The following is a 27,356-nucleotide window of genomic DNA, read 5'->3' as shown; positions in this document are numbered from 1 at the left end:
ACATTAAATAAATTTATTCACCGCTTTGTTGAGTTGGCTTAGCCATGCAAAATATGAATGTGAGCGAAATCCAGTTTTTTTCTGGAATTTAAACACCAGATTAACTTCATTAATAACAAGTATGGATATCTCTCTTCAGTTCTCTCTTTATTTCCCATGACATGAAACATGATCACCTAAATGTCTAGTCGTCTGGAACCACAGTGGTCTTGTCTGACACATAGATGCCATCCAAGAACTTTCGGATATCCTTGTTTTTCACTGCGGTGGACTGTTGAATCAGGGCAGCTGTAAACAATCAATTATAAACGCTACTTATTGATATTGATTTTTTTAATCGACATCAAATACTTGTGAATTTCTATTTAATACTTGCGGTAGAAAAGTGATATGGAGATGTTGCACGTTTACCATAAACAGAGAATTACTCAGATGCAGCCCCTGACTGTTGGGCCAGTTGTAAAGCTCTGAATATGCTAACTGGCGAGTTGTATAGCTCTGAATATGCTGACTGTTGGGTGAGTTGTATAGCTCTGAATATGCCGACTGTTGGGCGAGTTGTATAGCTCTAAATATGCCGACTGTTGGGTGAGTTGTATAGCTCTGAATATGCAGACTGTTGGGTGAGTTGCATAGCTCTGAATATGCTGACTGTTGGGTGAGTTGTATAGCTCTGAATATGCTGACTGTTGGGTGAGTTGTATAGCTCTGAATATGCTGACTGTTGGGCGAGTTGTATAGCTCTGAATATGCTGACTGTTGGGCGAGTTGTATAGCTCTGAATATGCTGACTGTTGGGTGAGTTGTATAGCTCTGAATATGCTGACTGTTGGGTGAGTTGTATAGCTCTAAATATGCTGACTGTTGGGTGAGTTGTATAGCTCTGAATATGCTGACTGTTGGGTGAGTTGTATAGCTCTGAATATGCTGACTGTTGGGTGAGTTGTATAGCTCTGAATATTCTGACTGTTGGGCGAGTTGTATAGCTCTGAATATGCTGACTGTTGGGCGAGTTGTATAGCTCTGAATATGCTGACTGTTGGGCGAGTTGTATAGCTCTGAATATGCTGACTGTTGGGTGAGTTGTATAGCTCTGAATATGCTGACTGTTGGGCGAGTTGTATAGCTCTGAATATGCTGACTGTTGGGCGAGTTGTATAGCTCTGAATATGCTGACTGTTGGGCGAGTTGTATAGCTCTGACTATGCTGACTGTTGGGTGAGTAATATAGCTCTGAATATGCCGACTGTTGGGTGAGTTGTATAGCTCTGAATATGCTGACTGTTGGGTGAGTTGTATAGCTCTGAATATGCTGACTGTTGGGTGAGTTGTATAGCTCTGACTATGCTGACTGTTGGGCGAGTTGTATAGCTCTGAATATGCAGACTGTTGGGTGAGTTGTATAGCTCTGAATATGCTGACTGTTGGGTGAGTTGTATAGCTCTGACTATGCTGAATGTTGGGTGAGTTGTATAGCTCTGAATATGCTGACTGTTGGGTGAGTTGTATAGCTCTGAATATGCTGACTGTTGGGTGAGGTGTATAGCTCTGAATATGCTGACTGTTGGGCGAGTTGTATAGCTCTGAATATGCTGACTGTTGGGCGAGTTGTATAGCTCTAAATATGCCGACTGTTGGGTGAGTTGTATAGCTCTGAATATGCAGACTGTTGGGTGAGTTGTATAGCTCTGAATATGCCGACTGTTGGGTGAGTAATATAGCTCTGAATATGCTGACTGTTGGGTGAGTAATATAGCTCTGACTATGCTGACTGTTGGGTGAGTAATATAGCTCTGAATATGCGGACTGTTGGGTGAGTAATATAGCTCTGAATATGCGGACTGTTGGGTGAGTAATATAGCTCTGAATATGCTGACTGTTGGGCGAGTTGTATAGCTCTGAATATTCTCTAAATAGTAGAGCTCGTAAGTAACAAGATTTTTTTTTGTTTCACAATGAAACTGTAATATGTTTCGTGATAGATTAACAACAGCTTAAAACACAGTATCAACAATATAGTCACTTCTTGTAACAGTGACATGTGTGATGTTTACCATACACATGTTGGATTTTCTTGTGTAACAATATACAGTTTGCTGTAATGGCATGGAAGATATTGAAATGTTAACATATTAAATATATTTATTTAAACTCAGTTGAATACAGTACTTCAATAACATAACAACACAAGTGTGTATGTTTAATTATACTTGGTAATATTTCCCCGCAAACTGCCAATAGAACGCATACATGTTCACGCAAGTCTAGCGTTTCACGCTTATCCCCCCCCCCCATAAATAGAGCCGGCCAAAAGTTGCAAAAAGGTTTTTGTTAAGATAAAAACATCAGTTCCACTATAGCATACCTGATCTTGACACAAGTTCAACATCATTTCCCTGCACATGGAACTCGTCCTTAGCGCCGGCAGCAACATTTACGGTGACTCCATCCAACATGTTGACGTGACGTGTGAACTTCTCACCTAAGAAGTTGCGGATCGCCATTGACTTCTTGTCTTCAGCCACAGCCACGTTGATGGGAAAGTGAGCATACACAGAGCGCATCTTGTACAAGAAGCCCTTGCAAACAAATAATCCATGCTTATAAAAGAGCAGTTTGGGAGTAGTTCTACACATTTAATTCTTATTATGGGCAGTCAGAGGACGTTATTGCACGGGTTCAAGGTATTAACTTTGTTTGAATCATTAACAAAATTCATTAGTATTTTCAGTCATACAATAGCTGATTGTAAACTTCAGGGCTATAGATAACGAGCATATTTGCGTTATTACGCAAAAAAACACACCCCAAAACGTAAATAAATTCAACATAAAGCGTACAAAAACGCTAATACAATTTTAATAACGTAATTCCCGTAAAAAACCTTGTGTCACGAAATGCAATTCTTACGAACACCCGGCGTATTTTTTAGACTGGTTATTTTCCGTACAAAAATGTACTGGACAGTTTATATGCCGTCCTATGAAGACAAGAAACCGTCGGGAGATGGGTGATGCTCCCGGAAGTTTTTTTTGTCACAATATTGCACTATATATTCAGATAAAAGGAAACGTCTAGTAGTTGAAGGGACAAGAATTGCACTATATGTACAGTTTATAGAAAATTTCAAAGGGCCACAACTCTGTGAAAAATCATCCAACCAAAACCAGCTGATAATATGCACATCTTTTCTCATTCTATACATAGATGGTGACATCACTACGTTATTGTCACCTCTATACTAAGACGCATCACATTCTCCTGGTTTGGGGAATTATGCTTCCGCCAAAGTAGTTCTGCGTAGGAATGAAAAGGTTCATAATGAAAGAAAAATCGTTTTTTTTATTGCGTGTTTAAAATGGAATGTTGTTTAAAGAAATGTTATTTAATAATGTTTAAATGTGATTTGAATCTCTATTAAGACTGATAGTGATTATCAGAAGCACGATAACCTGACCTACTTTCGCTTTCACTCGTAAAAGAAGTGCTACCCACAATTCCTTTTGCGTTAGTACACAGGTCAGTAAGACCGGTGTGTACACAATGCATCTCCTCTTGGTAGTGAAGCTTCCCATAAAGTTTAATTGAACTCCGGTCATTAATTGCTGAGAAATAGCCCGGACAAAAATTGTGCACGGACGGACGGACACACACACAGACAAAGCGGCGACTATATGCTCCCCCCAAAAATTTTGGGGGAGCATAAAAAGAAGGCAGTCTTTCAAGCGGTTATCAATTTTTGGGGTATTATTGTAATTATTCGTAGACCCGTCCGATTTTTACTTTCATTTTCAATGTATTAAACTCAAAATGACCCGAAAACGAGGTGCATCGATTTGAACAGCCATGACTTCATCAATTGTGCAGCGATTTTCACAAACCCGGTCTTATTCAACACAAAAATGAATGAACTTTGATCAGAAATTCAGTAATTGTTTGTTGTTTAACTTGTTATGTACAGGTACCTTTTTGAATTCCATTTGTAGAAATAATATAGTACCTTAGTTGATTTTTTTTACATTATATTTCATTCCCTAAACAGTGTTTTTCTTATGGCAATTTCGGGGCCAATATTGGGCTCCATTCCCCTCAAAAAAAGAGTATATATTTTTTCCCGATTTTGTAGAAAAAAATCCCTTCCACAATTTTTTTTTTTTTAGAAAGAACTCTCTTATGATAAATATTCATTTCATAACAACTAACAAAGTATATAACAAATTAATAATATTATATGATTTTGAATTATTATAAAGATTACATTAGATTAGTATTTCCCAAATCAGTGTACTTTTCATATGAATTTCATGCTTTTCCCAAAATGGCCAGAAAAAGGCCTGATGTATCTATATATATTACGTCAATATTTGATGATAAAAACGTTCGAATTTGGTCCATTTTATTGATAAAAAATGCTCTCATTTGCCATTTTATCGATTAGAAAGTTCCAATTAGACTCAAAATGGCTAGAAAAACTGAGACTGTGCATGAAGGCTTAACTGTCTGAAACTAATGTTGAAAAAATCATTGGTATATATTTAAGAACAAGAGTGCCAAACTGTCACAAGATACGCCCGTTTTAAGACTTTGGACAACTTGATAACTTTACCATGACCCATATTTGAACTTGACCTACATATCATCTAGACACAACTTCTGACCAAAGTTGGTGAAGATCTGATGAAAACTACTTCAATTAGAGAGCAGACACCATGCTAAATGCTTGAAATGCACTACGGGACCTCGTGACCTAGTTTTTAACCTGGCAAGACCCATATTTGAACTTGACCTACATGTAGATATTGTCTAGACACAACTTCTGACCAAAGTTGGTGAAGATCGGATGAAAACTACTTCAATTAGAGAGCACTTGCTAAATGCTTGAAATGGTTTAAGTGACCCTGTGACCTAGTTTTTGACCTGGAATGACCCATATTCCAACTTGACCTAAATACTGTCTAGATACAACTTCTGACCAAGTTTGGTGAAGATTGGATGAAAACTACTTCAATTAGAGAGTGGACACCATGCTAAATGCTTGAAATGCACTAAGTGACCCTGTGACCTAGTTTTTGACCCAGCATGACCCATATTCGAACTTGACCTAGATATTGTCTAGATACAACTTCTGACCAAGTTTGGTGAAGATCGGATGAATACAATTTGAATTAGAGTCCGGACAAAGTGGCGCCGTTGAAAATGCACTAATTGACCCTATGACCTAGTTTTTGACCCGGCATGACCCATATTCGAACTTGGCCTATATATCAACTAGATGCAACTGCTGACCAAGTTTGGTGAAGATCGGATGAATACAATTTGAAATAGAGTCCGGACAAAGTGGCCCCTTTGAAAATGCACTTATTGACCCTATGACCTAGTTTTTGACCCGGCATGACCCATATTCGAACTTGGCCTAGATATCAACTAGATGCAACTGCTGACCAAGTTTGGTGAAGATCGGATGAATACAATTTGAATTAGAGTCCGGACAAAGTGATGCCTTCCGCCCGCCCGCCGCCAAGGGGTTTCACATAATACGTCCCGTATTTATACGGGCGTATAAAAAGGACAGAGAAATTCAGCTGTGAATATTACATTCATACATTCATGTGTATTCATATAATAAATTTCAGAACAGTGAATTTTTAATTTTCCCCTTTTCCTAAAAAACGACGCGTTTTTCCCCTTTTGGACGGGCCCGGCCACCCTTCCCCTATTTGTGAAAAAAAACACTGCTAAATTACCAGGGGACAAAAATACCACTCGTCCGCTCGTATTGACGAGTAAAATCTCGAAAGGACGAGTGAATTTCCCTAAAGCTCTCGTCCTACAGGACGAGTGAAAAAAGCTGATGTTAAAATATGTATTTTCTGACGAGTAAGACTTGTTTTCATTAAATAAAATCATTTTCTTAAATCATATCTATTCCGAAAGTAGATCGCGAATGAACCGGAAATTGTAATTGTAAATTTCATACAGCAGGTGCACGTTGTTATGCGAGACTGTGTCCCCAGTAAATATTGGCTTTTTGGTGTAAACTTTGCGCGTCCATGGTGACAGGGAACCAACCTATGCATTCACTGTAAGTATTGATTTTTAAAGAATTATTTAAACGCGAAGTAGAATCTATGGTTTCAAACCAGTCTGAATTTCATCAGAAAAATGTCTGACATACGAGCGTTCTTTAAAGTTGGCGGTAGCGATGTTCAAACGTCCGAAACGGAAAGCACGCGAGTATTAGAAAAACGGCAAACACAAAATTGTCTTCAATTATTTATTGTGTGTTCCTCATAAATAAAGTAATTTATTTCACTGCTTAACATTTATTTTGTGATCAGCTGGCATGAACAACTGAGTAAGCAGCAATTTAGCAGTGATACAAGAAACTTTATTAGTCATATCAGCCCTTTGCAATCTTCATTTCACCCATATTTTAAGGACAAGTGCATGTGTTTGCAGGACGAGTGAAAATTTTAATGCACTTGTCCTGCAGGACGAGTGCAGTTTAGAAATATTTTTGTCCCCTGATTACCCAATCGAGTTAAAACACCAGGGTTGAAAAAGCCAATTAAGCTCAAAAGTAGGCGGTGAATTTTTTTGCTAAAACTATTGTATTTACAAAAACCCTATTGTTGTCAAAAACAGGGGGTGAATTACCCAATATACCCAAAAGTTATCTATAGCCCTGAAACTTACTCACATTTTGTGGGTAACTGGTTATATAGTGCACCTAACATATACCAATAAAGTGGGGGAATAAAAACTTGCATACAGCAAAAATTTGTCCCGTTGAAATTCAGGGCTGGTAGCCGGCCCCATTCCCAATGGAAAAACAGGCCTCGACACTAACGGTGGTCCGGGGACCCGAGGCCCCCAGATTTTGGCGAGGACCACCAGTTCTTTCAAGCTGGGTGGTCCTCCGGGAACCCTAACTTTATAGAACCACTTTGTCTTGATTGACCATTTGAATTTTTAAAAGTGCCTCCTATTTTTAAAGAGCGGCGTATAAAAAAAATCGGTAAAATCTTATCAGAAAATGTACTGCAAATCGAAAGCACGCGACTGAGCATTAGCGGCCAGCGTCTGTCAGTTGTAAATATTGATTTTCGACGATGTAAGCGATTTACAGCGCAGAGAGTATATTGAAATCACTGAAGCGTGTAAGTGTTACAAACGGTGTTTTTACTGCTATTGTCAAGTTTTATGGGGGTTATTATCGGATTATTAATGGCTCCTTTATGATATTGAGCCCCCAAAAAAGTAACATTGGGACAAACTATCACGACGATCAGTAATTATAATAATTATTAGGGCCCCTATTTCTTTAATCAAAACCATAGGCGATCGGGCTGGCAAAAGCATTTAATTTCTTCACAAAAACACATGCCAGAATACACTTTTTTCTACAGGTATTTGTGAGCATTTCTGTTTAATAGTTCCATTATTATTATGACCTTGGAAGGATATAATTTGAATAAGATACCAACAATTTCTGAAATAAAAAGTATATTGTTCACTTGGTGTACTATATTTCGGATATGTTAAAATTCGGACATTTAAAGATAGTGACATGTATGTGTTTGTTTGTTGTTGATAGTTTGTAAAAAAAAAAATGCTTTATGTTATTTCAGGCAACTAGAATAGATGGTGGAAATTATCTGGGCCTTTCTGTCAGGAAATAGGCGTGATCAACTATAATTTAATTGATCCTGGAAATCATCACTACTAACAGAAAACGTTTTAACAACAGAAGCTGATGTATGACATGTCCAAATGTCCATATATAACTGTTTAACAAATAAAGTGAGATGATTTATTTTCTGATGTTTTATATTTCTTTTTCCCTTTCAAATGATGTAAATTGGTGTGATTTTATGTTTAAATAATTAATTTTGAAACATTTAGGCAGCATACTGTTTAATACATTGAAGTTAACATTGTTATATTATTTTGGTTATCTGTGTTGTTTATCAAGTTGAAAAAAATGGTATTTATATACAAATAAAGCTTATTAAGACTTATGAAGGTATGACTTATGAAGGTACTTATTGTTTTTTATGTAATAATATACTTTTTAAAGTGATAATATAGGCAATGACATTGATGTAGAAAGGTTTCTTTAAATGATTGTTATTATTAATAAGGTTGGAATAATCGACAGTTTTCACGGCGCGAAAAAGTTGCAACAAGTTTTGTTGAGCCAGTGAAACCCCTGAATGCGCGTTATTACCTTTTATTTCTTAAAAGTTTATAATAAGAACTTCCGAAACGCTAAGTTCTGGCGGCGAAGGGCAATGCTGAAGATGAGTATGACAAGGATGACGATGCTGATGATATTGATGAGATACATGATATCAAAAGTTTACAAGACAAGGTTATGAGCTTTTAATGGGTCTCCTTTAAATGGCAACAGAATTGAATATAGGAAACAGGGCTCGGCCGTGAGGGCGACATCTTCGCCTGGGACATAATAATGTCGCCCTTAAATTACATGAAGGAGAAGTTGACTTCGCCTTCTTTTTTACAACATCGACGTTTTTTTCTCTCAACTTTTTCATCTAAAAATTCTCTATTTTCACATGTCATAAAGTCACCGATGACGCTTGTTATGTTATCAGTTTATTATTACAGCAAAAGATCGACTGCTGTGAAAACTTATCCAGGCAACTAGCATACATGGGCATTCACTCCAAACAATAGCGGTTTAGATCAAAAGATCATAGCGAGTGTCATTTCGCCGACAGTTTGGATAGTTCTCTGTTTTGCAAGCCCAATTAGTACACGCCTTGTAGGCGGAGTTCAGCGGTACATTAACATCGATAGTTACCAATGAGAACGCGCGCACTGTATATACATATGCAGTAGTTTACCTGAGCGATGAAATGACGTCGTTATAGACATGTATTTACGCTCAAAAAAGTTTACACGCGCAACACATTCCCAACAGTAAATATGAATACGATTTATTCTAGTATGTTCTACTGTTTAATTGTTTCGTGTTTCAAAACTCATAAACACTAATTATCCAGTCGATGTGCAATTTATTGTGTCAGACATTAATTCATAACCATATAAACGAAAACTAACAACCCACCCGTGCAAACTGTAGTGCTAATTTCCATAATTTTATCTACCGTATCCATACGTAAACGACTTTATTTTATATACCGCAACCTCTTTGCGCGTGCTGTAAGTTGTCTAATGATTACGTGATAATTGATTCGGAAAACTTATTAAAGAAAAACAAAATTGATCAAAGGTCTATTAATTACGTAGATCCACTACTGTAAAAGTCCAGCGAGTTTTATAAGTTTGTTAATCCACCGATAATTACGAGTAACACCCATCTTATATAAACTGGAATCACAGTTCATTTTTATACTAACAAGTCCTAAAACTACACAATAGACATTGAGAAAACACATTTCCTCGATTAGATATAAATTATCCGAGTAGAATAAAATTGCTACGTCATGACTCATGACCTTCGACATTGCAAATGGCAGATGTATTGTAACATTTAACCCGCGTTCAATTCAAAGCTGGCGATTCAAATTACAAGTAATGGTGATTTAATAATGGAGAAAGCATTAACTGGATTTAACAAACATGTACGTGTAATAAGGTTTGTTAAACCAGATAACAACAAGGAAAATTTGGATTATTAAATGAAACAGGTAAGGCATTCTCAAGTGTACATATTTCGGATATGTATACAATTCGGATAAACAGTAATATATATACTATATGTCCCATGCATTAAGATTGTGTTTTGTTGACTCGTTTTTTCCACAATTTGGTGATTTCATGACGCGAAGAATTTCCGAGGGCATTGGTACCGGACCTGTTCCCAATTGGGTGAAAAAAATCACTTACTAATTATCATGTACATTATGATGTAAATAGGGTTTGGATTGTCATTGCATTATTAAAGTACTGTTTATTTTTATGATGCACATGGAAATCACAAGTTTTATTTGTATGAATTGATTTATGTGACTTAATATGTAAGGATTTATTGAATTTGAAAATAGTATGTGTTTGTCATTTATGATGATACTTAGGCTTGGTGTAATGAGGGGTATAAAAGAGTTATGGAGATTTCGGTAAATGACAAGTTCGGTAAATTGATTTATATAGTAAATGCCGTGGAGGTTTCGGTAAATTGGTATAAATAGGGATTATCGCACCTTTTGTCGATAAGCGTGTACATTAATTGAGTTGTTTGGCACTAATTAAATTATCTGTTTAAATGTACGGAGTTGATGTTATCAATTTAGAGATGTTTGCAAAGTGTTAATATTAATTATCCAGGCTTGCAACATATTTATATTCTAATCAAGGGAGGTAAATTATATATTAAAAGTTTATCTTTAGGTCATGATTGTTTTGTTTTTAATATATGCTTTTAAACAATTAGTTGAAAAAACCTTAATTAAAGCGTATCAGATAAAAAAAATAATAATGTGGCTCTTACAAGAGGTGGCCTTCATGTGACAAGAGCTGGGCAACATTTTCATTATGTTGGCAAACTACATAATGAGAAATTTTCGGTGGTTTAAAATACTAATATCAAATATATTTGTTTCTTATATAAAAAAATTTCTCTCTTCTTTTTCCTACAATCAGGTCAGCACATAAGGTATTATTCTTAAAATAATCTAAATATGTATGTTTAGATCGTGAACATGCTTTAACACTGGTGGCCGAGTTTTTACATACACGACCAGTATCTTTCTAACTGTGAAATAAAAAACGTTTTCCTTCTTTAATCATGTTTACAAAAAATACTGGTGGTGACATCAAAGGATGTTTATTTGTGGTAAAAATAAAATTATTATGTAATTAGGTTATTATAAAATACATAAATGTATCTCATTTTTATTAGAAATAAAATTAAATTAAATTAGCATGCGGAAACTCTGAATGATACTAATGTGTCGTATTAATATTGTACTGTGTCATAAATGTATCTTATTAATATGTGACTACGCCCTCATTTTTTTTTAAATGACATGAAATATTCAAATATGTCCTATATATATATTGTACCCATGTTTAACGTGTTGCTTATGAATAATATATGGTAAATAAAACGGATTACAAAGTCAGTCAGTTATTTTTTTTTATTCAACGGATTTGTTCAGGCAAAAAATGATATCAGTTATTTTGGCCGTAAAACCCATTGTTCCAGTACAGTAGCCAGGTGCCTGTGTATTAAGCTGATAAGATAGTGATCATCGCAGCAGCTTGCTATTACACAGTGTATTCATTCAAGAACCTTTTTTAAATAGCATTAAACTTAATTGAAGATCTTAAATTGATTCCGCCATAAATCATTATTTATTATTACTGTTATGTTATTTAAATAAAAGCACCAATTATTAAAAAACAACAGTTTTGCGTTATTTAAATCGTAAATTTACCTACAATTTCCTAACAGAATTCGTTTTTTAGAGGTAGCTCATTCATTCCCCTTAATTCTTTACCGTAGGCATAACATTAATTACCCAACTCAAAATTAATCCACAGTTTGCAAATAAATGCCCCTGATGTTATTGTAAGCCAATAATAGGTGTCATTAACACCTCGTTGTAGGTATACCACCTCTATAAAAACCAATTTACCGAACCCTCCACGGCATTTACTATATAAATCAATTTATCGAACTTGTCATTTACCGAAACCTCCAGCACCCGTATAAAACAAGCGAAAATTTTATTAAACGCCGAACAGAAATCACTTCTCCTTCTAGTGGCCTAACTTCTCCCTAATTTCAGCTCAGGGAGAAGTCACTTCTCCCTCAAGTTTGAACCTAGGCTGAGCCCTGGGAAATAAAAATGTGTACTAGTATGCTTCTTGTACTTATTTGCCCTTACGCCAAGAGTAGCTGTGTGTTGAAACAAGAGGACTCCCTAGTTTGGGTGAGGGCCACCAAAAGTTGAAAGTAGGGTTCCCTCCGGGTACCCTGTCAAAAAAGTTAGTGTCAAGGCCTGAAAAAGTATACATTTTCCCCAAAAGGGACCTAACAATTCCCAATTGAATGTTAACAAAATAATAATTATATTTTTTTATCAACATTTAGTTCATCTCCCATCCAGCTCTATTATAAGTTGAACCTTAGAACAAATAATATTGATAACACTTTAATTCTCAATTTTGAAGCATCTGTTAGCAAAACAACAATAGCTATTCCAATTTTATCAAAGCACTGCGATTTTTCCCAATCCAAAAGGACCCAGCCCCAGTCCTAACATGATGAAACAAAAAAGAACAGGGAATGTTTACCTGCTTAAAACATTAATCTGACAAGATATTGCATTCTTGTATTGGCTTGCACTGCCATTCGCCAAATTAGTAAATGGCTACAAATGAGCAAATGTGGCCTTTTCATCTTAAAACCTCATAACAGCGCCATAAGGAACATTCTTAATTTGTAAATGTGACAAGATACTGCATTCTTGTCTTGTGTTTTATACTGAACAACCCATCACAAACAATTGTATCCTAGTGTGCAAAACTAACTTGTTTGTCTTCATAGCCATCAGGTTATGAACTTAACAATTATTATCATTTTATGATGAAAACTTTGTCTACAATAGAAGACCAAAGTTTAAAAAACGTTAAAGTTACCTTAGTTACTCCTTTGAACATGTTCTTAATGTGGCTGCAAACGGTGTTGACTGCAGCCAATTCCTTGCGCTTGCCAAACCACTTGATAACTTTAATTTTCTTCTTGCCATCCATGGTGATGTCGACGGCCAAATGCTTAAATGTACGGGACAGAGTTCCACGAGATCCTTTCACAATAACCTTACGGGACCTGACCTTTGCTTCAACTGAAACAAAAATAAGTCTTGCAGTAAAAAACGAAATTGGAATATGATGAATTAATTCTAGCACAGATAATTTTGAAAGTGCATATTGAATTTTTCCAATTCATTGCAGAGTTAACAATGCTGGTTACAGGATGTGACAAACTGTAATTTCTAAAAGCAAATGCTCGTCAGCTTTGAATTGTCACCATAACTTGAAGTTTAAAACATAACCTTTAATGATTATTCTAAAAATCATGTGATTGTCACCTACTTTTAAATGTAAATTTTTAGTTCAATCTCAAGATAATTCACAACAACTATCACAAAGACCACCACCAACTAAATATATGTGTGCATGCTATATTTTACTACCAACGACGTTACGTTGTTTTGACAGTCATTTCATTACCTACATTAAGTTAAACACAACTCAACAAACGTTTTCATGTATCAATGTTTAAACAGCATAACAAGTGAATAAATTAAGGACAGGACAAGCAAAATAACAGTGGATTTCCTGTCAAAGCAAACGTCATTGGGCGATGATGTTGTTAAATGAGATTCATCACAACAGTGATTGAATTGCAAAACAAAAACAGCTTGAGGATAATCACACACATTGACATGCAAATAGATAAATGTATGTCTGCTAGTTTTCAAAGCCTGACCTCCATCAGGAATTTTGATCGTCTGTGTTGTCAGCCGAGTCTTCATTGCTTCTGAAAATAGGCAATTGTATCATAAACTGATTAGTATATCAATTTTAGCAAACACTTTTATGTAAGGATATGACTAAATTTCGTGACGTAAATATAAAATACCCGAATCAACCAGCAGATGACAAGATAATCGAAGATATGTTTACAATATATATATAATGTACCTGCTCAGCGAAGTTTTGACCGGAAAAGGAAGTAACATAGCAGTAACTGATTAGCCTGTTGTTTGTAAAGGCTACACTCAACGAAGTTTGAAGTATAATTGTTAACGAATTTTTACTTACAGGGGGCCTTTTCACAGATTTTGGCATGTATTAAAGATTGTCCTTAAATGCTTTATAATGATAAATGTAAACATTGGATCTTAAAAGCTTCAGTAAAAACAACATGAATAAAATAAAAGAAAGAAACAAGTAACCCTCAACTGGGCTCGAACTGGTGACCTCGTAATATCACAAAATATAACGACAACAATAGAACTCTCCAAATTATTCAATCGTTGCAATGCTTTATAATTTTCAGGTTTTTATATAGTCAAAAGATGCATATAATGGATATTTTAGAGCATGGTAAATGTTCATTATTACTGTTTCCTCACAAATATCAGAACTACAACGAAAATTTGCGAATCTGAAACGCTTTTTTTATTTTGTCAATTTACCAAAACGTGAAAAAGCCCATTTAATCTTAAAATATTTAATTCAACAATTCGGAAAAACGAAAAAATCCAAAGAAGACACCGCCAACAGCGGTGCAATTTAAGTAACCACATTTGCTAAACATGTTATAGGTTTTTGCCTCTTTGAAACGATTTGCTGGTGTCAAATTGGAAATATAAAAATGGCCGAGCAAACTAAATGTAGTGTAGTAAAAATGATGTTCATTCATGGTTGGCATATTGACTGGTCAATTGAGTATTGACCGGTGCGGAGGTCAATACCCGGTTAAAACCGGTCAATACTGGTCATTACTGGTCTTTACTGGTCAATACTGGTCGATTGAAAATTGTAGCATTTAAACATTACAAAGGAGCCATTTTATATTAAATCAATAATTATTCTGTAATTGATAAACTTTTTTTTCTGAGTTATTTATTGTAAAAAAAATCTTTAAAGCTGTAAAAAGTTACTTCTTTATTATTTATGGAAACAGCCTCAAATACATAACGAAAGGGGAAAGCAAAACGGCTCTAACAGACATTTTTTCACAAAATGAATTTTTAGCATATTTTGTATCGCAACACCCATGCCCATCATGTATTAAAATATCTTAGTTCCAGGCAATCAAATAAAAAGTAAAATAGAAATTTGTCTCTAAGTGAAATTAAATATATTTTTTAGTGCGAAAAGATTCTATGTGCAGTAAAGTGCTACTTAGAGCTCTTTCGCATTCAGGTAGTAAGCGTTAAGAAAAATTCTAAATGAAACTTATATCAATATTTGAGGAATATATTTACAAAAAATAATAAATTTGTATTTTGGAAACCTCCAGAACAGATAATATTTTGTAATTGATGAAAACTAATAACAAATATTGATAAAATTGTTCACTTAATCTTTTTCGCACTGAATTTGGATATTTACTAATTTTCTTAAATTATTCTTTTCATGTATAACATTTAAATAATTAACTTTTTTGACAATTTAATAAGCATTGAAACGCTATTTAACATTCTGTTTTATTTATCCATAATTTATGAAGCATAATTGCAGAAAAGCTAGTTTAATTTGAAATGAATTTCAAAGAGATGTGAGCCTAAATTTGTTCTGAGCTCTGCCTAATTTCTTAATGTACAAAACAAGAAGAATAAAACTATTACGGTAAAGTGATCATAATTTGAATATTAAGTTGTGTAATTGTTAAATTGCTTATACCTGAAATCTTTGTATACTTCTCTCAGAATTACCTAGTACCTAGTTTATTGTATACAACATCATAAAGAAAGTTAAACATCTAAATATCTTGCTATTTGAGATAATTATGAAAGAAATCATTTAATTACCCTCTGACACTTATTGAACACGCGCAGATATGGTTTCCTTTAGACACAAGATACAAGAATCTTTATTTAAGTTGGATATGAACAACAGTAAACATTAGCTCATGAGCTATTTCCCGACAAACAAATGTATATAGTATAACAAGTATAAATGAGCTAAAATAAGATTAAGCATATTATATAAGCATTTAAAGTACATGTTAAAGCACATAGTTAAAGCACATAAAACACAAATTAAGAACAAGTTTACATTGAGAGCATAATATTTTGCATGCAACAAAACACATACATATAAGAAAAAGGGTAGACACCTAAAAGCTAAAAGAAAGATTAAGCATATTATATAAGCATTTAAAGTACATGTTAAAGCACATAGTTAAAGCACACAAAACACAAATTAAGAACAAGTTTACATTAAGAGCATAATATTTTGCATGCAACAAAACACATACATATAAGACAAAGGGTAGATACCTAAAAGCTAAAAGAAAGATTAAGCATATTATATACGCATTTTAAGTACATGTTAAAGCACATGGTTAAAGCACATAAAACACAAATTAAGTACAAGTGCACATTAAGAACATAATATTTTGCATGCAACAAACACAAACATATAAGAAAAAGGGTAAGATACCTAAAATTACATTAAAGTTATCTTGCATGGTTAAATATTTACACATATATTATACACATTTAAACACTTAAAACAAAGCATAGCAGACCTAATATAAATTTAAGATATTAAGGCAGGTAAAGCACATAAATACACGTTTAAAAGCATATTAGAGCACGTGAATAACAAATACATCGGACCTCACCTGCGAAATGAAGTATGCGAATATAATTTATTTTCTTTCACATGTTGTTATTTTTCTTGCGCTGTCTGATCGAATGAAACACATCTAAGTTTTTTTCTGTTTTATATAAACGATTTGACGTTCAATGAAATGTTTGCTTTCTTCTCGATAATCTAAACGGCCACGTATTTGAACACCAGCTTGTAGATAACGTGTAACTCATTTATTTCCCAATTATTACATCACACACAACGAACTTTTTGGTCTGCTAACAAAGTGATTTTATCAAAATTGTATTAATTGTGTGTTAGAAAAATGGTTGAAAAAGAACGACCTGCAACTAGTTGTAGCCTACGGGAATTTAAATTGGCACGTTTGCGGCAAAACATGAATATTTCACGGCTTTCGTTGCTAGAATTTGTTTTCGGTGATATAAATGTGATATATATTGCTCTTGAGATAGTCGTATTTATCTTTCACATTAAACGCGATTGTCCCATATGCTCATGCTCGTGCGCACGGGCAAAGAAAGAATGTGCATATGTGTTGTATGCGCATAAACTGTTCACATGTGAATATCGGTGTAAATATATTTATGCAATTATGTGCACAATACTTTTTTACATGAATGCCAAAATTTGCTTTAGATGTTGTTGTTGTCGTTATTGCGTGAAAACATGTACAGATATACATGAAAGCTAATGTGTTTCGTCATATTTACGAAAAGGTTAATTTATTTAGCAAATTTCTTAATCGATTCTATTTAAGTATAACTCAAATCAAGCTACGCGGTTAGGATACACTATATTTTACGTGTCTTCGCAAAATCAATTTAAAAGTAAGCTGTTCACCACTTTGTGACAGGTTTCTTTCAATTTCATTTTAAAATAGTTTTTCTTCTTAAATATAAAGCTTTGATTAATTAGTTTTGTCGGTCTTTGCTTCAGTAAGAAAACAAACATTTGTGAACTTGTTTTAAAATCGGATAGTTATTTTCGGATAAAACGGTTGTATCATGTAACTATTAAAAGGACTTGTTCCCTGTTTGGCAAAATGACAATTTTTGTCATAAAACTTTAGAGACGGAAAATCTGTGCCTACATTAAAATTAGCATAATAACAGTCTATGTAAGAACAAATATGTAAAATATTGTTTTTAATGGATAATTAACCATGTTAACAGTGAATAGAAATTTGTAAAATTATGAAGCGTTTCTTAATCTTATTAATAATAATGAAAAGTTTATTGTACACATGGAATTAGAAATATGCTGTTCATATAAGGAGCCAGAGTTGTCCTTTTCTGCATATTATATTTTGCGCCAAAATGTCTGAAGTAAGAATCTTGTTGAATGCAAACTTTTTTATTCAGCTTTTTAGAACTTGCAATGATGATTAGTTTACACTTTTCTAAATGGCATGATTATAGGTGATGCCTAATTTTCTGGAAATCTATTTTTGTATAGCTATTTAAGGTATCAAATGCACCGAATCTATGGAAATATATAGACAGTTGTCTGCCTTTGAGAGTCAGTTGTGCTCACTGCATTGATTAAAGTCAATAATATAGGTCCTTATAATATTTGTTTGTTTTCTAGTTTGCCATCGCCTACCCAATGTTGCTTGCAAAGGGTCTGAAGATTGGCATATGTTCTCTTTTGCAAACAATTTGCTTCTTTAAGTTGGCAATTTTTTTTTAGAATGATCTATGAACACATAACCATTTGATGTCTATATGACTATTTACAAGCAGTAGGCTAGCTGATACAGTGAATTTATTTACTAAACGGATACTTACTAAAATAAATTGATTTATTAACTCAAAGGATAATAACTAAAATAAAGGAAAGGCTGATTAAATCCTCCCCAAAAACTTGATTAACGAAAAAATCAGTGATTTAACTCAACAAATTTTTTTGAGAAGCAACAATTTTGTTGTGTCAGTGCAAGGCGATGGAAAACAAAGATATTTATATTCTTGTCCTCTATTGACTGCCGTTTTCCTACATGCAGTTTTCCTACATTAAGAGCTAGTTGTCATTCTCAGATACAATCAGTGTTCTATCAAGGTATCAAATGAGGTGGGACAAAGGTCTTACAGCTCATGAAACCATGGGGACATTTCCCTTACTTTTGAGACACAAACTAATGGATTTTAAATACTTTTTATTAACTAAAAATGTAACTCCTTTGTTTGTAAAACGAGTAACAAACAGCAAATAACTCCATTATATTAAATGAAATTTGATTTCCATCCCCATTTTTTTTCACATTACTTACAATTTATCTTACACAATTTTCGTGGGACATAAATCGCAACATTGCAAGGTTTTTGCGGCATTTAAAAAATTATGCTGTAAAATTGCAATTTTGCGGCCTTGGCGGAACCCTGTACCATCCATAATTATGTCACAAAGTACAGACCAGATAAAAGCTTCTTTATATAATAGTTTTTTTTCAGTTAAAACATTGAAATTTAAAGATAGGAATCGAGTGCGCATGCGTTGGTCAACTAACACGTCTTCCTCTGACTGAAGAAAAATTTCTGCAAACTATTGTTTCCAGCTATTATTTTATATTTCATTGGTAATTAATGGTAAACATTTGTATATTTGAGACTATTCCCATTCACGAAGCAGAGAAATTCCCTTGAAAATGTGCAATTTACACCTTTTTCACATGCCTATTTTGACTAGGTGATACGTACCCTGACACCGCCATATTTTGCGCCAACTCCCGGAGGTAAACATCCTGTTGCTACCACATTAGTTTACAACCATGTTTACAGGTATTTCAGTAACCCTTTCAGTATTGTCAGTGGTTCTTAGGATATTTATGACCCCAAATGAGTTGGACACTACCCAACCTCACCTTTTTATTAGGCCAAATCACCTTGTTACACATCGTTTTACGGGTTTGTGCTCATTATTGCTACGCTTGAAAAAGTCCAGCAGATCAAACGCCCGTGTAAAACCTCAGTGTCATTCCGCCCTAGCCTATTTGAGCCTACTCCTACTATCCCTCTCAGCAGACATCGCGCTTAATCCAGGCCCAGAGCCCAGTTACCCATGTAGAAGCTGTGGCATCGATGTTCTAGACTCTGATCAAGCCTTAGAGTGCGACGAATGTCAAACTTGGCACCATATTGCATGCCAAGGTGTTGGAGACAACACATACAATCACCTAAATCTAGATGTCTTGTTTTCATGGATGTGCACCCACTGCGACTCCATAAACATATCAAACATATCCAGCACCTCCAGCTCCCCCACCAGTCAACCAAATAGCTTCTCATCACTACCCCATGAAAATCCAACTCCTGTTATAATAAAAGGCAAGGTAGAATCTAAAATCCCACCCTATGCCAACCTAAGGGTCTTGTTTTTGAACTGTCAATCTGTTGTAAACAAAAAACAAGAGTTCCACGTCCTACTTGATACCCACCACCCTGATATTGTTGTTGGCACCGAGTCCTGGTTAAATGAAGACCACCTCACAAGCGTAATCTTCCCATCCTCCCTAGGCTACACCCCCTACTGTAATGACAGGAAAAAAGGTAAAGGAGGTGGTGTATTCATTCTGGTCAAAAATTAATTTATTTCTTCAGTACAGCAACAACTCACCACATCTTGTGAAATTTTATGAGTGAAAATAAATATGAATATGTCCAAACCCTTGTATGTTGCTGCCTATTACAGACCAAACGAAAATGATCTTCAGAGAATCATGGAGTTTGGCAGGTCACTTGAACTCACAAGACCCCTTAAAGGAACCAAATGGATCTTTGGTGACTTTAACACCCCCAAACCATCATGGGACTGTGATCACATCCCAATAACCAAACCTAACTGTAGCCTTCCCCAGTCTTATGACAAGCTGCTTGAAATCCTCAATGATCACAGCCTCACACAAATGGTCAACAAGCCCACCCGAAATGATAACACCCTGGACCTGTTTCTAACTTCCAACCCAACATTAGTCAGCCATGTTAATGTCCAAGCAGGTATCGCCGACCATGACTTAGTTATCGCCCAGGCCAGATTAAAACCCCAAATAAATAGGCAAGCCCCGAGGGAAATCCCATTATTTAAGAAAGCCAAATGGGATGACTTCAAATCCTCTATCCATACCTCCAAAGTCAGCATCCTCCAAAACGCAGAGACCTCATCAGTGGATGAACTCTGGAACCAATATAAGGCCCTTATCCAGGCAGGTATCTCAAAATTTGTCCCTATCAAAAAAGTAGGCTCCAAAAGACTTCTCCCCTGGGTTACCCAAGACATAAAAAGATTAATCAGAAAAAGGGACTCCCTTTACCAAAAGGTAAAAAAACACAAAGGTCAAAACCTCTACATTAGGAAATTCAGAACAATCAAACATCTCATTCAATCCAAAATAAAAAGGTCATACAAACTATACATTGAAGACATCCTAGATATACAACATGCAGACACTCACTCCAGCAAATTCAACACTAAAAAGTTGTATTCCATCATAAAGAAGGCAAAACAAGACACTCAAGGTGTTTCTCCACTCAAATGTCAGACAAGCGGAAACCTTATCTCAGACAGCCTTGGTAAAGCCAATATCCTAAACCGGCAATTCCAATCTGTTTTCTCAGGAGTTTCTCCTCTGTCTCTATCCCAGCTATGCAGAAATACCCTAGGAAATTCACCGTATCCCACCATGCCCAAGATAGAAATATACCCCAAAGGAGTCTTGAAATTACTTCAAAACCTTAAAGTAGATAAGGCTGCTGGCCCAGACATGATCAAACCCATTGTCCTCAAGGAACTCCGGCATGAGATCCTTGACCTAGTGTCACTGATTTTCCAAAAGTCTTTAGACTCTGGTAAACTCCCATCAGATTGGACGAAGGCAAACGTCTCTCCTCAATTTAAAAAAGGTAACACTAGCGACCCAGCAAACTATAGGCCCATATCACTCACATGTGTCCTATGCAAACTACTAGAACACATTATCGCATCTAGCCTATCCAAACACTTTACAAAACACAGCATACTTTATGAGCTGCAACACGGGTTTCGCGAAAGGCGGTCCTGTGAGACTCAGCTTGTAGAGTTAGTGGATGATTTAGCGAAAACTCTTGCATCAGGTAAACAGACAGACCTATTCCTACTAGACTTTAGTAAAGCCTTCGACAAAGTCAATCACCTCAAATTACTGCATAAACTTAAGATACATGGTGCTTCTGACCAGACCACATCCTGGATCCAGTCCTTCCTAATCGGCAGATCCCAATCAGTCGTAGTAGATGGTACTAAGTCTGACCAAGTCCCAGTTACCTCTGTAGTGCCTCAGAGATCTAACCTTGGCCCCCTCCTTTTCCTCCTATACATAAATGACCTCCCTTCCCTTGTTACATCCCAAGTTTGCCTCTTTGCTGATGACACTGCCATCTATCTTACAGTGACATCCGAGGCGGACTGTCAATGTTACAAGACGATCTCCGTAAACTAGAGAAATGGGAAGAGCTATGGGACATGGAGTTTAACCCTGGCAAGTGCCAGGTTCTTCATGTCACACGGAATCGTAAGCCCATTGCGCACCAATACAAGCTTCATGGTCAAATCCTATCCCCAGTTAAGGACGCAAAATACCTTGGTGTTGACATTTGCCATGATTTAAGTTGGAACACACATATCTCCAGGATCACAACAAATGCAAACAAAACATTAAGTCTTCTCAAACGTAACATCAAGACAAAACATGAAAAGGTCAAATCACTATCCTATCAAACACTAGTACGTCCCCAACTTGAATATGCTTCCCCCGTATGGTCACCACAAACTCAGGTCAACAAACGCAACATAGAAATGATTCAGCGGCGAGCAGTCAGATGGGTAAAAAATGACTTCTCCCATTACACCAGTGTTACACAACTGCAAAATACACTCAACTGGCGCACCCTTGAGAACAGACGCATAGATGCCAAACTCGTCCTTTTCTACAAAGTCTACCACCATCTTGTGGCCATATCCCTCCCATCTTATCTTGAAGTCCCAACCAGGTTAAACAGACACATGCATCCCCTCAGTCTTTGTCAAGTCCATACAGGTTACGATTACTTTAAGTACTCTTTCTTCCCCCACACCACAGTATTGTGGAACAGGTTACCCCACCCCGTCGCAATGCTGCCTGACCATGAGAGTTTCAAGCAGGCAGTAGCCCAACTTAGACACTAAACCCATGGGAATTGTTTTTATCCATTTTTATCCCTTGTATACTACATGACTTTTAAATCTCCTAACAACCTAACAACACTATCCTTATTATTGTACAAATTCTTAATTTGCTGAAAGATATCTTTCTCAGCTTTTACTCTTTTACTTTACTAACAGCCAACGCGCACCCTGACCATAATACTCGTGAGACGCCCATAATACTCGTGAGAGGCGTGAGGCAGTACTATGTGATAGATAGATAGATTTTTATTCATTTTCTCCTGTTACATCCTTTGTGACAATACCGTTTTTCGTATGGGACTGTTTCAGGTAGCACAATAATGTCAAACTTTGGCCAAGAGGATGGGTTCTACAGTGGCCAGTACTATGGGAACCAGAGCCAGAATCCGGACACGAGCTATGCACAGGGAGGCTATGGCCAAGAGCAGTAAGACACAGGCTTCCTGATAAGACCGGACCGCCAGTCTTGTCCAGCAAAATTATTTACGGTCCAGCGAAGTTTCTAATATTGCCGGTCCTAGTGACAGGCCAAAAAAAATATGACTAAATACTGAAAAGTCTAATACTTGCCAAAAGAACGAAAACACCCCATTAGAATCACTCTGTTTGTGAAGTTTGAGCCTTTTTATGTCCCCCACTATAGTAGTGGGGGACATATTGTTATTGCCCTGTCTGTTGGTCTGTTGGTTGGTTGGTCTGTTGGTTTGCGCCAACTTCAACATTTGCAATAACTTTTGCAATATTGAAGATAGCAACTTGATATTTGGCATGCATATGTATCTCATGGAGCTGCACATTTTGAGTGGTGAAAGGTCAAGGTCATCCTTCAAGGTCAAAGGTCAAATATATGGGTCAAAATCGCTCATTTAATGTACACTTTTGCAATATTTCAATATTCAAGATAGCAACTTGATATTTAGCATGCTCATGGAGCTGCACATTTTGAGTGGTGAAAGGTCAAGGTCAAGGTCATCCTTCAAGGTCAAAGGTCAAATATATGGGTCAAAATCGCTCATTTAATGTACACTTTTGCAATATTTCAATATTCAAAATAGCAACTTGATATTTGGCATGCATGTGTATCTCATGGAGCTGCACATTTTGAGTGGTGAAAGGTCAAGGTCAAGGTCATCCTTCAAGGTCAGAGGTCAAATATATGTGGCCAAAATCGCTCATTTGATGAGTACTTTTGCAATATTGAAGATAGCAACTTTATATTTGACATGCATATGTATCTCATGGAGCTGCACATTTTGAGTGGTGAAAGGTCAAGGTCAAGGTCATCATTCAAGGTCAAATATATGGGTCAAAATTGCTCATGTAATTTCACTTCTGCAATATTGAAGCTAGCAATTTTATGTTTGACATGCATGTGTATCTTATGGAGCTGCACATTTTGAGTGGTGAAGGGTCAAGGTCAAGGTCATCCTCCAAGGTCAAACGTCATATACGGGGACATTGTGTTTCACAAACACATTTTGTTGTCATTTAGAACACTTACGCGTCACTATTTCTCAAGAGTGCTCTGCCTTGGTGTTTTTTTCGAAAACGTCAATTTTATTGGTCCGACATATTACCATCTACCGTAATTACTCTATGTTTTTGGACACTTAAAAAAAAAAAAAAAAAATCGTGTCCGACAACTTAGATACGAAAAATATTCACAAAATACGGGTGTCCGAAAACTTGGAGTCGAAAATTAAAGTGTCCGAAAATAGCGTCAATTGTATCAATGACTACCGGTAATAGCACGCACTTGTAAAATACCATGCTCTGTAGTATAAATTACTGTTATATATGTTTGCACTGCATTTTAAATAATTTTAAATGCGTAATTTATTTGACAGAAAGTTACTACAAGGTTTGTGTTTGTTCATTTCCGATAGTTGTTGTCTTACACCTTAAATTGTTCGTAAAACTTGCAATATTGCATCACACTTTGAAGCGTTTAGTATTTGTTACAGTTATTTTACTGAGAAGAGTAGTACCATTGTGGTAGATAATTGAACTGTTAATTGGCACTTCCCCTGGTAATTGTCATAACGCTTATGCTTTCGGGCGAAACCATTGTTTAATACCGGTTTACAAGGTTATTTATCCAATAACACAAATGTAATGGTCCGTTGCCCTCAGGCAGGCACCAGCCATGTCTTATGGTGTTAATCTGGTTGTAAAACCCCATGATCGAAGTGTCATTAGATATAGAAAACAGGACCGAAATTTGGTAAAATAGCATTGTAAAATATACTGTCCGAAAACTTAGAGACATTAATTATGGATGAAAACTTGTGTGTCCGAAAATTAAGAGTCACAAAAAATAATTATTTTTGCTAAAAAAAGTGGTGTCCGAAAACTTAGAGTGTCCGAAAACATAGAGTTATTACGGTATCCATTTACAAAGGTTGTAACAAAAAACTACACATGACAAAAATTGTGTTGCTGAAGTTCTTCAATCTTAAATAAGATTCATTTTAGAATTGATGAAATTAGTTTTTAGCGCACATCGAAAGACCTAACATGTGTTTAAGACATAACATAATTACTGAGGTTATTGGAATAAGCTTTGCGAAGTCACTTTTGTATCTGCGGAAGAGATTCTTACAGATTCTGACGATGGTCTTGACTTTTAGGATGAAGAAGGCAACACCAATCTTGTTATGTTATTTTGTTTTGAGTCTGACTAGAGTTTAAAACTGTTGTCCATCATACACTGTTATCAATAGAACACTCAAGTGTTTTGTTTGACTTTATCGAGTGTACTAATGCACATGAGGCTGCACATTGCAATAAATATGTGCTCAACTTTACTCAATTCTTCAGTAATAAACTCACGCTGTTCGGTCAGGTGAATTTTTGTCTGGACAGGCTAACTTTTCCATCAGCCTGTTCGGTTGACAGGCACTTTTTGGGACTTTTCAGGAAGCCTGAAGACAGATGTCCACTGATGTTTGATTGAATAAATTAATAATTCTCAATTTTTTTTAATTATTGTGTAGCACATTTGATTACCCATGAATTGTTTTGTATTGGTAGCCTAAACACACCATAGACATATGTACTATCAACATAGCAACATGTGGTCGGTGTTTCTAGGAAATCGTGTAAATCTAATTTTATTAAAATATTATTGCTTTTATTGGAATGCATATTTTCTGTCAAAATACTGGATACGATATCCAGTTTGAAGACAGTGTATAAAATGATCAAAGGTAAAAAATCTGTCAAAACACTACTTAAATTTTCCTTGATAATATCTATCAAACCAGGATCAAAGATAGATAGTATTTACATGCATATCCTACAGTCTTCCGCTTAAATATGAATCAGTTGCTGAAAAATATGCCAAATTAAATACCTAGTACCGAAAAACTTTAAGGATGTTTTTTTGAAAAACTTAAATAATTTTACTTATTTTGCGACTTCAAACTGACACATGCTATTTAATAATTTTGCTTCCAATGACAATAGCACACTTCTGATTGAGATTAAGACATTACTTGATAAAGTAGTGAACTTGAAACTGCGTTTCTCCATATGATTTGGGGGTATTTAATATTTTGTCTCAAAACATTGGTCAGTGTGAATATCTTATGCTTTGCGGTAAAAAATTATGTGCTCTGTTCTTTAGAAAGAACTGGAACACTTTATATGATGCAACATGCAAAAATGGGCCTTATGCCATATAAAGCAAGGATAGCACCAGCCTGTGCATAAGTAAAGTCAGGTCTCAATCTTTCCTCTCCATTTATAAGACCTCGAAACCTTGCTGACTTTAAAGCCGACAATGTAGCTCATTTTCAGACTGCTCAATTACCATGTTTTTCCGCATATGTCATTTGGCCCATTTTCACATAGCACTGTTGATATTACCTAATGATGCTCAACTAAGCAACAATACTTTCTCTTTTAGACCTTTTGGACAGTTTGATTACAGCCAACAGGGCTATGGCATTGACAGTAGTTACGCGGGCCAGCCTGGCGCCAGTCCTGCCTACAACCCCTCCATCCTGACCCCCGACCAGTCTGCGTACTCCTCACCGCCAGTGGCAGACAATTACGAGGATGAACCACCTCTCATGGAAGGTTAGATCACTCCTGAAAGTTTTATTCAGTTAATAGTAAAATTTAAATAATTATTGTAAAAAAGTGGTACCGGTTATATTATTTATGCCTGCTGTCTTTGATGTCTGGGTATATTCCTTGCTAATGTCTGGTTAGATGGTCTGTTAATAAAAAGTAGATATCTTTCATATCTGCTTTATTTGTAAGTCCCACAGTTTCCTCTAAACAACCTTTAGGAGATTGTTTGTTGTCATTACAATGTATATCTTGTTCAAGCTGTATTATAAGCCAATTAGGCTTAGGCACTTGTACAGCTATGACACTTGATTGTGGTGCTTGCTGTGTCCAGTGTTTAACTAGTGTTCTTCACATATGCTTAAGGGTGCATATCTCTTGTTATAATTATGTTGATTAAAATTTAATTGCAAGGCAAAATTTAATGAAAAGTATAGAGGCATTTTACTTTTAGAGGATATGGTTAAGTGAAACTCTATTTATGTAATGACACTTGCAACTGTTTACTGGATTAACCTTAAGGGGCAACTAACAAAAATATAACCAGTGAATTAACCCTTTGCATGCTGGGAAATTTGTCGTCTACTAAAATGTCGTCTGCTGAATTTCTAAAATTAGCATTTTCTTTGATTTTTTTCAAAGAATACTTTTTGTGGCGTCTCATCTGGATCCAAACTGTTTGCAAAGGCCTTTAAAATTCGGTCCCCGCACTGAAAGGGTTAATGATTATTGATTGA

The 27,356-nt window shown here is 35.7% G+C and overlaps 2 protein-coding genes across 3 annotated transcripts in view; one reads left to right on the top strand and one right to left on the bottom strand.

The window, feature by feature from the left end:
* Positions 1–128: 128 nt before the first annotated feature.
* LOC127870974 (60S ribosomal protein L9-like) lies at positions 129–13,778 on the bottom strand. The gene is made up of 5 exons (XM_052413585.1): positions 13,702–13,778; positions 13,487–13,537; positions 12,634–12,839; positions 2,366–2,579; positions 129–288 (listed from the first exon to the last, which is right to left on the bottom strand). The coding sequence occupies exons 2-5, from the start codon at positions 13,530–13,532 to the stop codon at positions 185–187; spliced, it is 570 nt and encodes a 189-aa protein (XP_052269545.1). The 5' UTR covers positions 13,533–13,537; positions 13,702–13,778; the 3' UTR covers positions 129–184.
* LOC127870971 (protein YIPF5-like) overlaps positions 13,779–27,356 on the top strand; it is a 73,400-nt gene continuing 59,822 nt past the window's right edge. The window contains exons 1-3 of one of the 2 annotated variants that reach the window (XM_052413582.1): positions 13,779–13,848; positions 22,852–22,969; positions 26,453–26,625. In XM_052413582.1, the coding sequence (XP_052269542.1) occupies positions 22,863–22,969; positions 26,453–26,625 (280 nt within the window). In that variant the 5' untranslated portion in view covers positions 13,779–13,848; positions 22,852–22,862. Of the gene's footprint in view, positions 13,849–17,094; positions 17,175–22,851; positions 22,970–26,452; positions 26,626–27,356 lie in introns of those variants that run through there. The other variant, XM_052413581.1, reaches the window with a different exon arrangement.

Source organism: Dreissena polymorpha, chromosome 3 (genome assembly GCF_020536995.1).
Source record: "Dreissena polymorpha isolate Duluth1 chromosome 3, UMN_Dpol_1.0, whole genome shotgun sequence".
In the NCBI taxonomy this organism is placed as follows: Eukaryota; Metazoa; Mollusca; class Bivalvia; order Myida; family Dreissenidae; genus Dreissena; species Dreissena polymorpha.
The sequence above is the reverse complement of the archived record's forward strand: the minus strand, read 5'-3'. Positions and strand labels throughout refer to the sequence as shown.

Excerpts from the sequence above, each read along its gene's own strand:
- LOC127870974 (XM_052413585.1), bottom strand. The coding sequence starts at position 13,532 with ATGAAGACTCGGCTGACAACACAGACGATCAAAATTCCTGATGGAG. Across the intron at positions 12,840-13,486 it reads GATCAAAATTCCTGATGGAG|TTGAAGCAAAGGTCAGGTCC; the intron begins GTCAGGCTTTGA and ends TTTTTGTTTCAG. Across the intron at positions 289-2,365 it reads TGAACTTGTGTCAAGATCAG|CTGCCCTGATTCAACAGTCC; the intron begins GTATGCTATAGT and ends GATTGTTTACAG.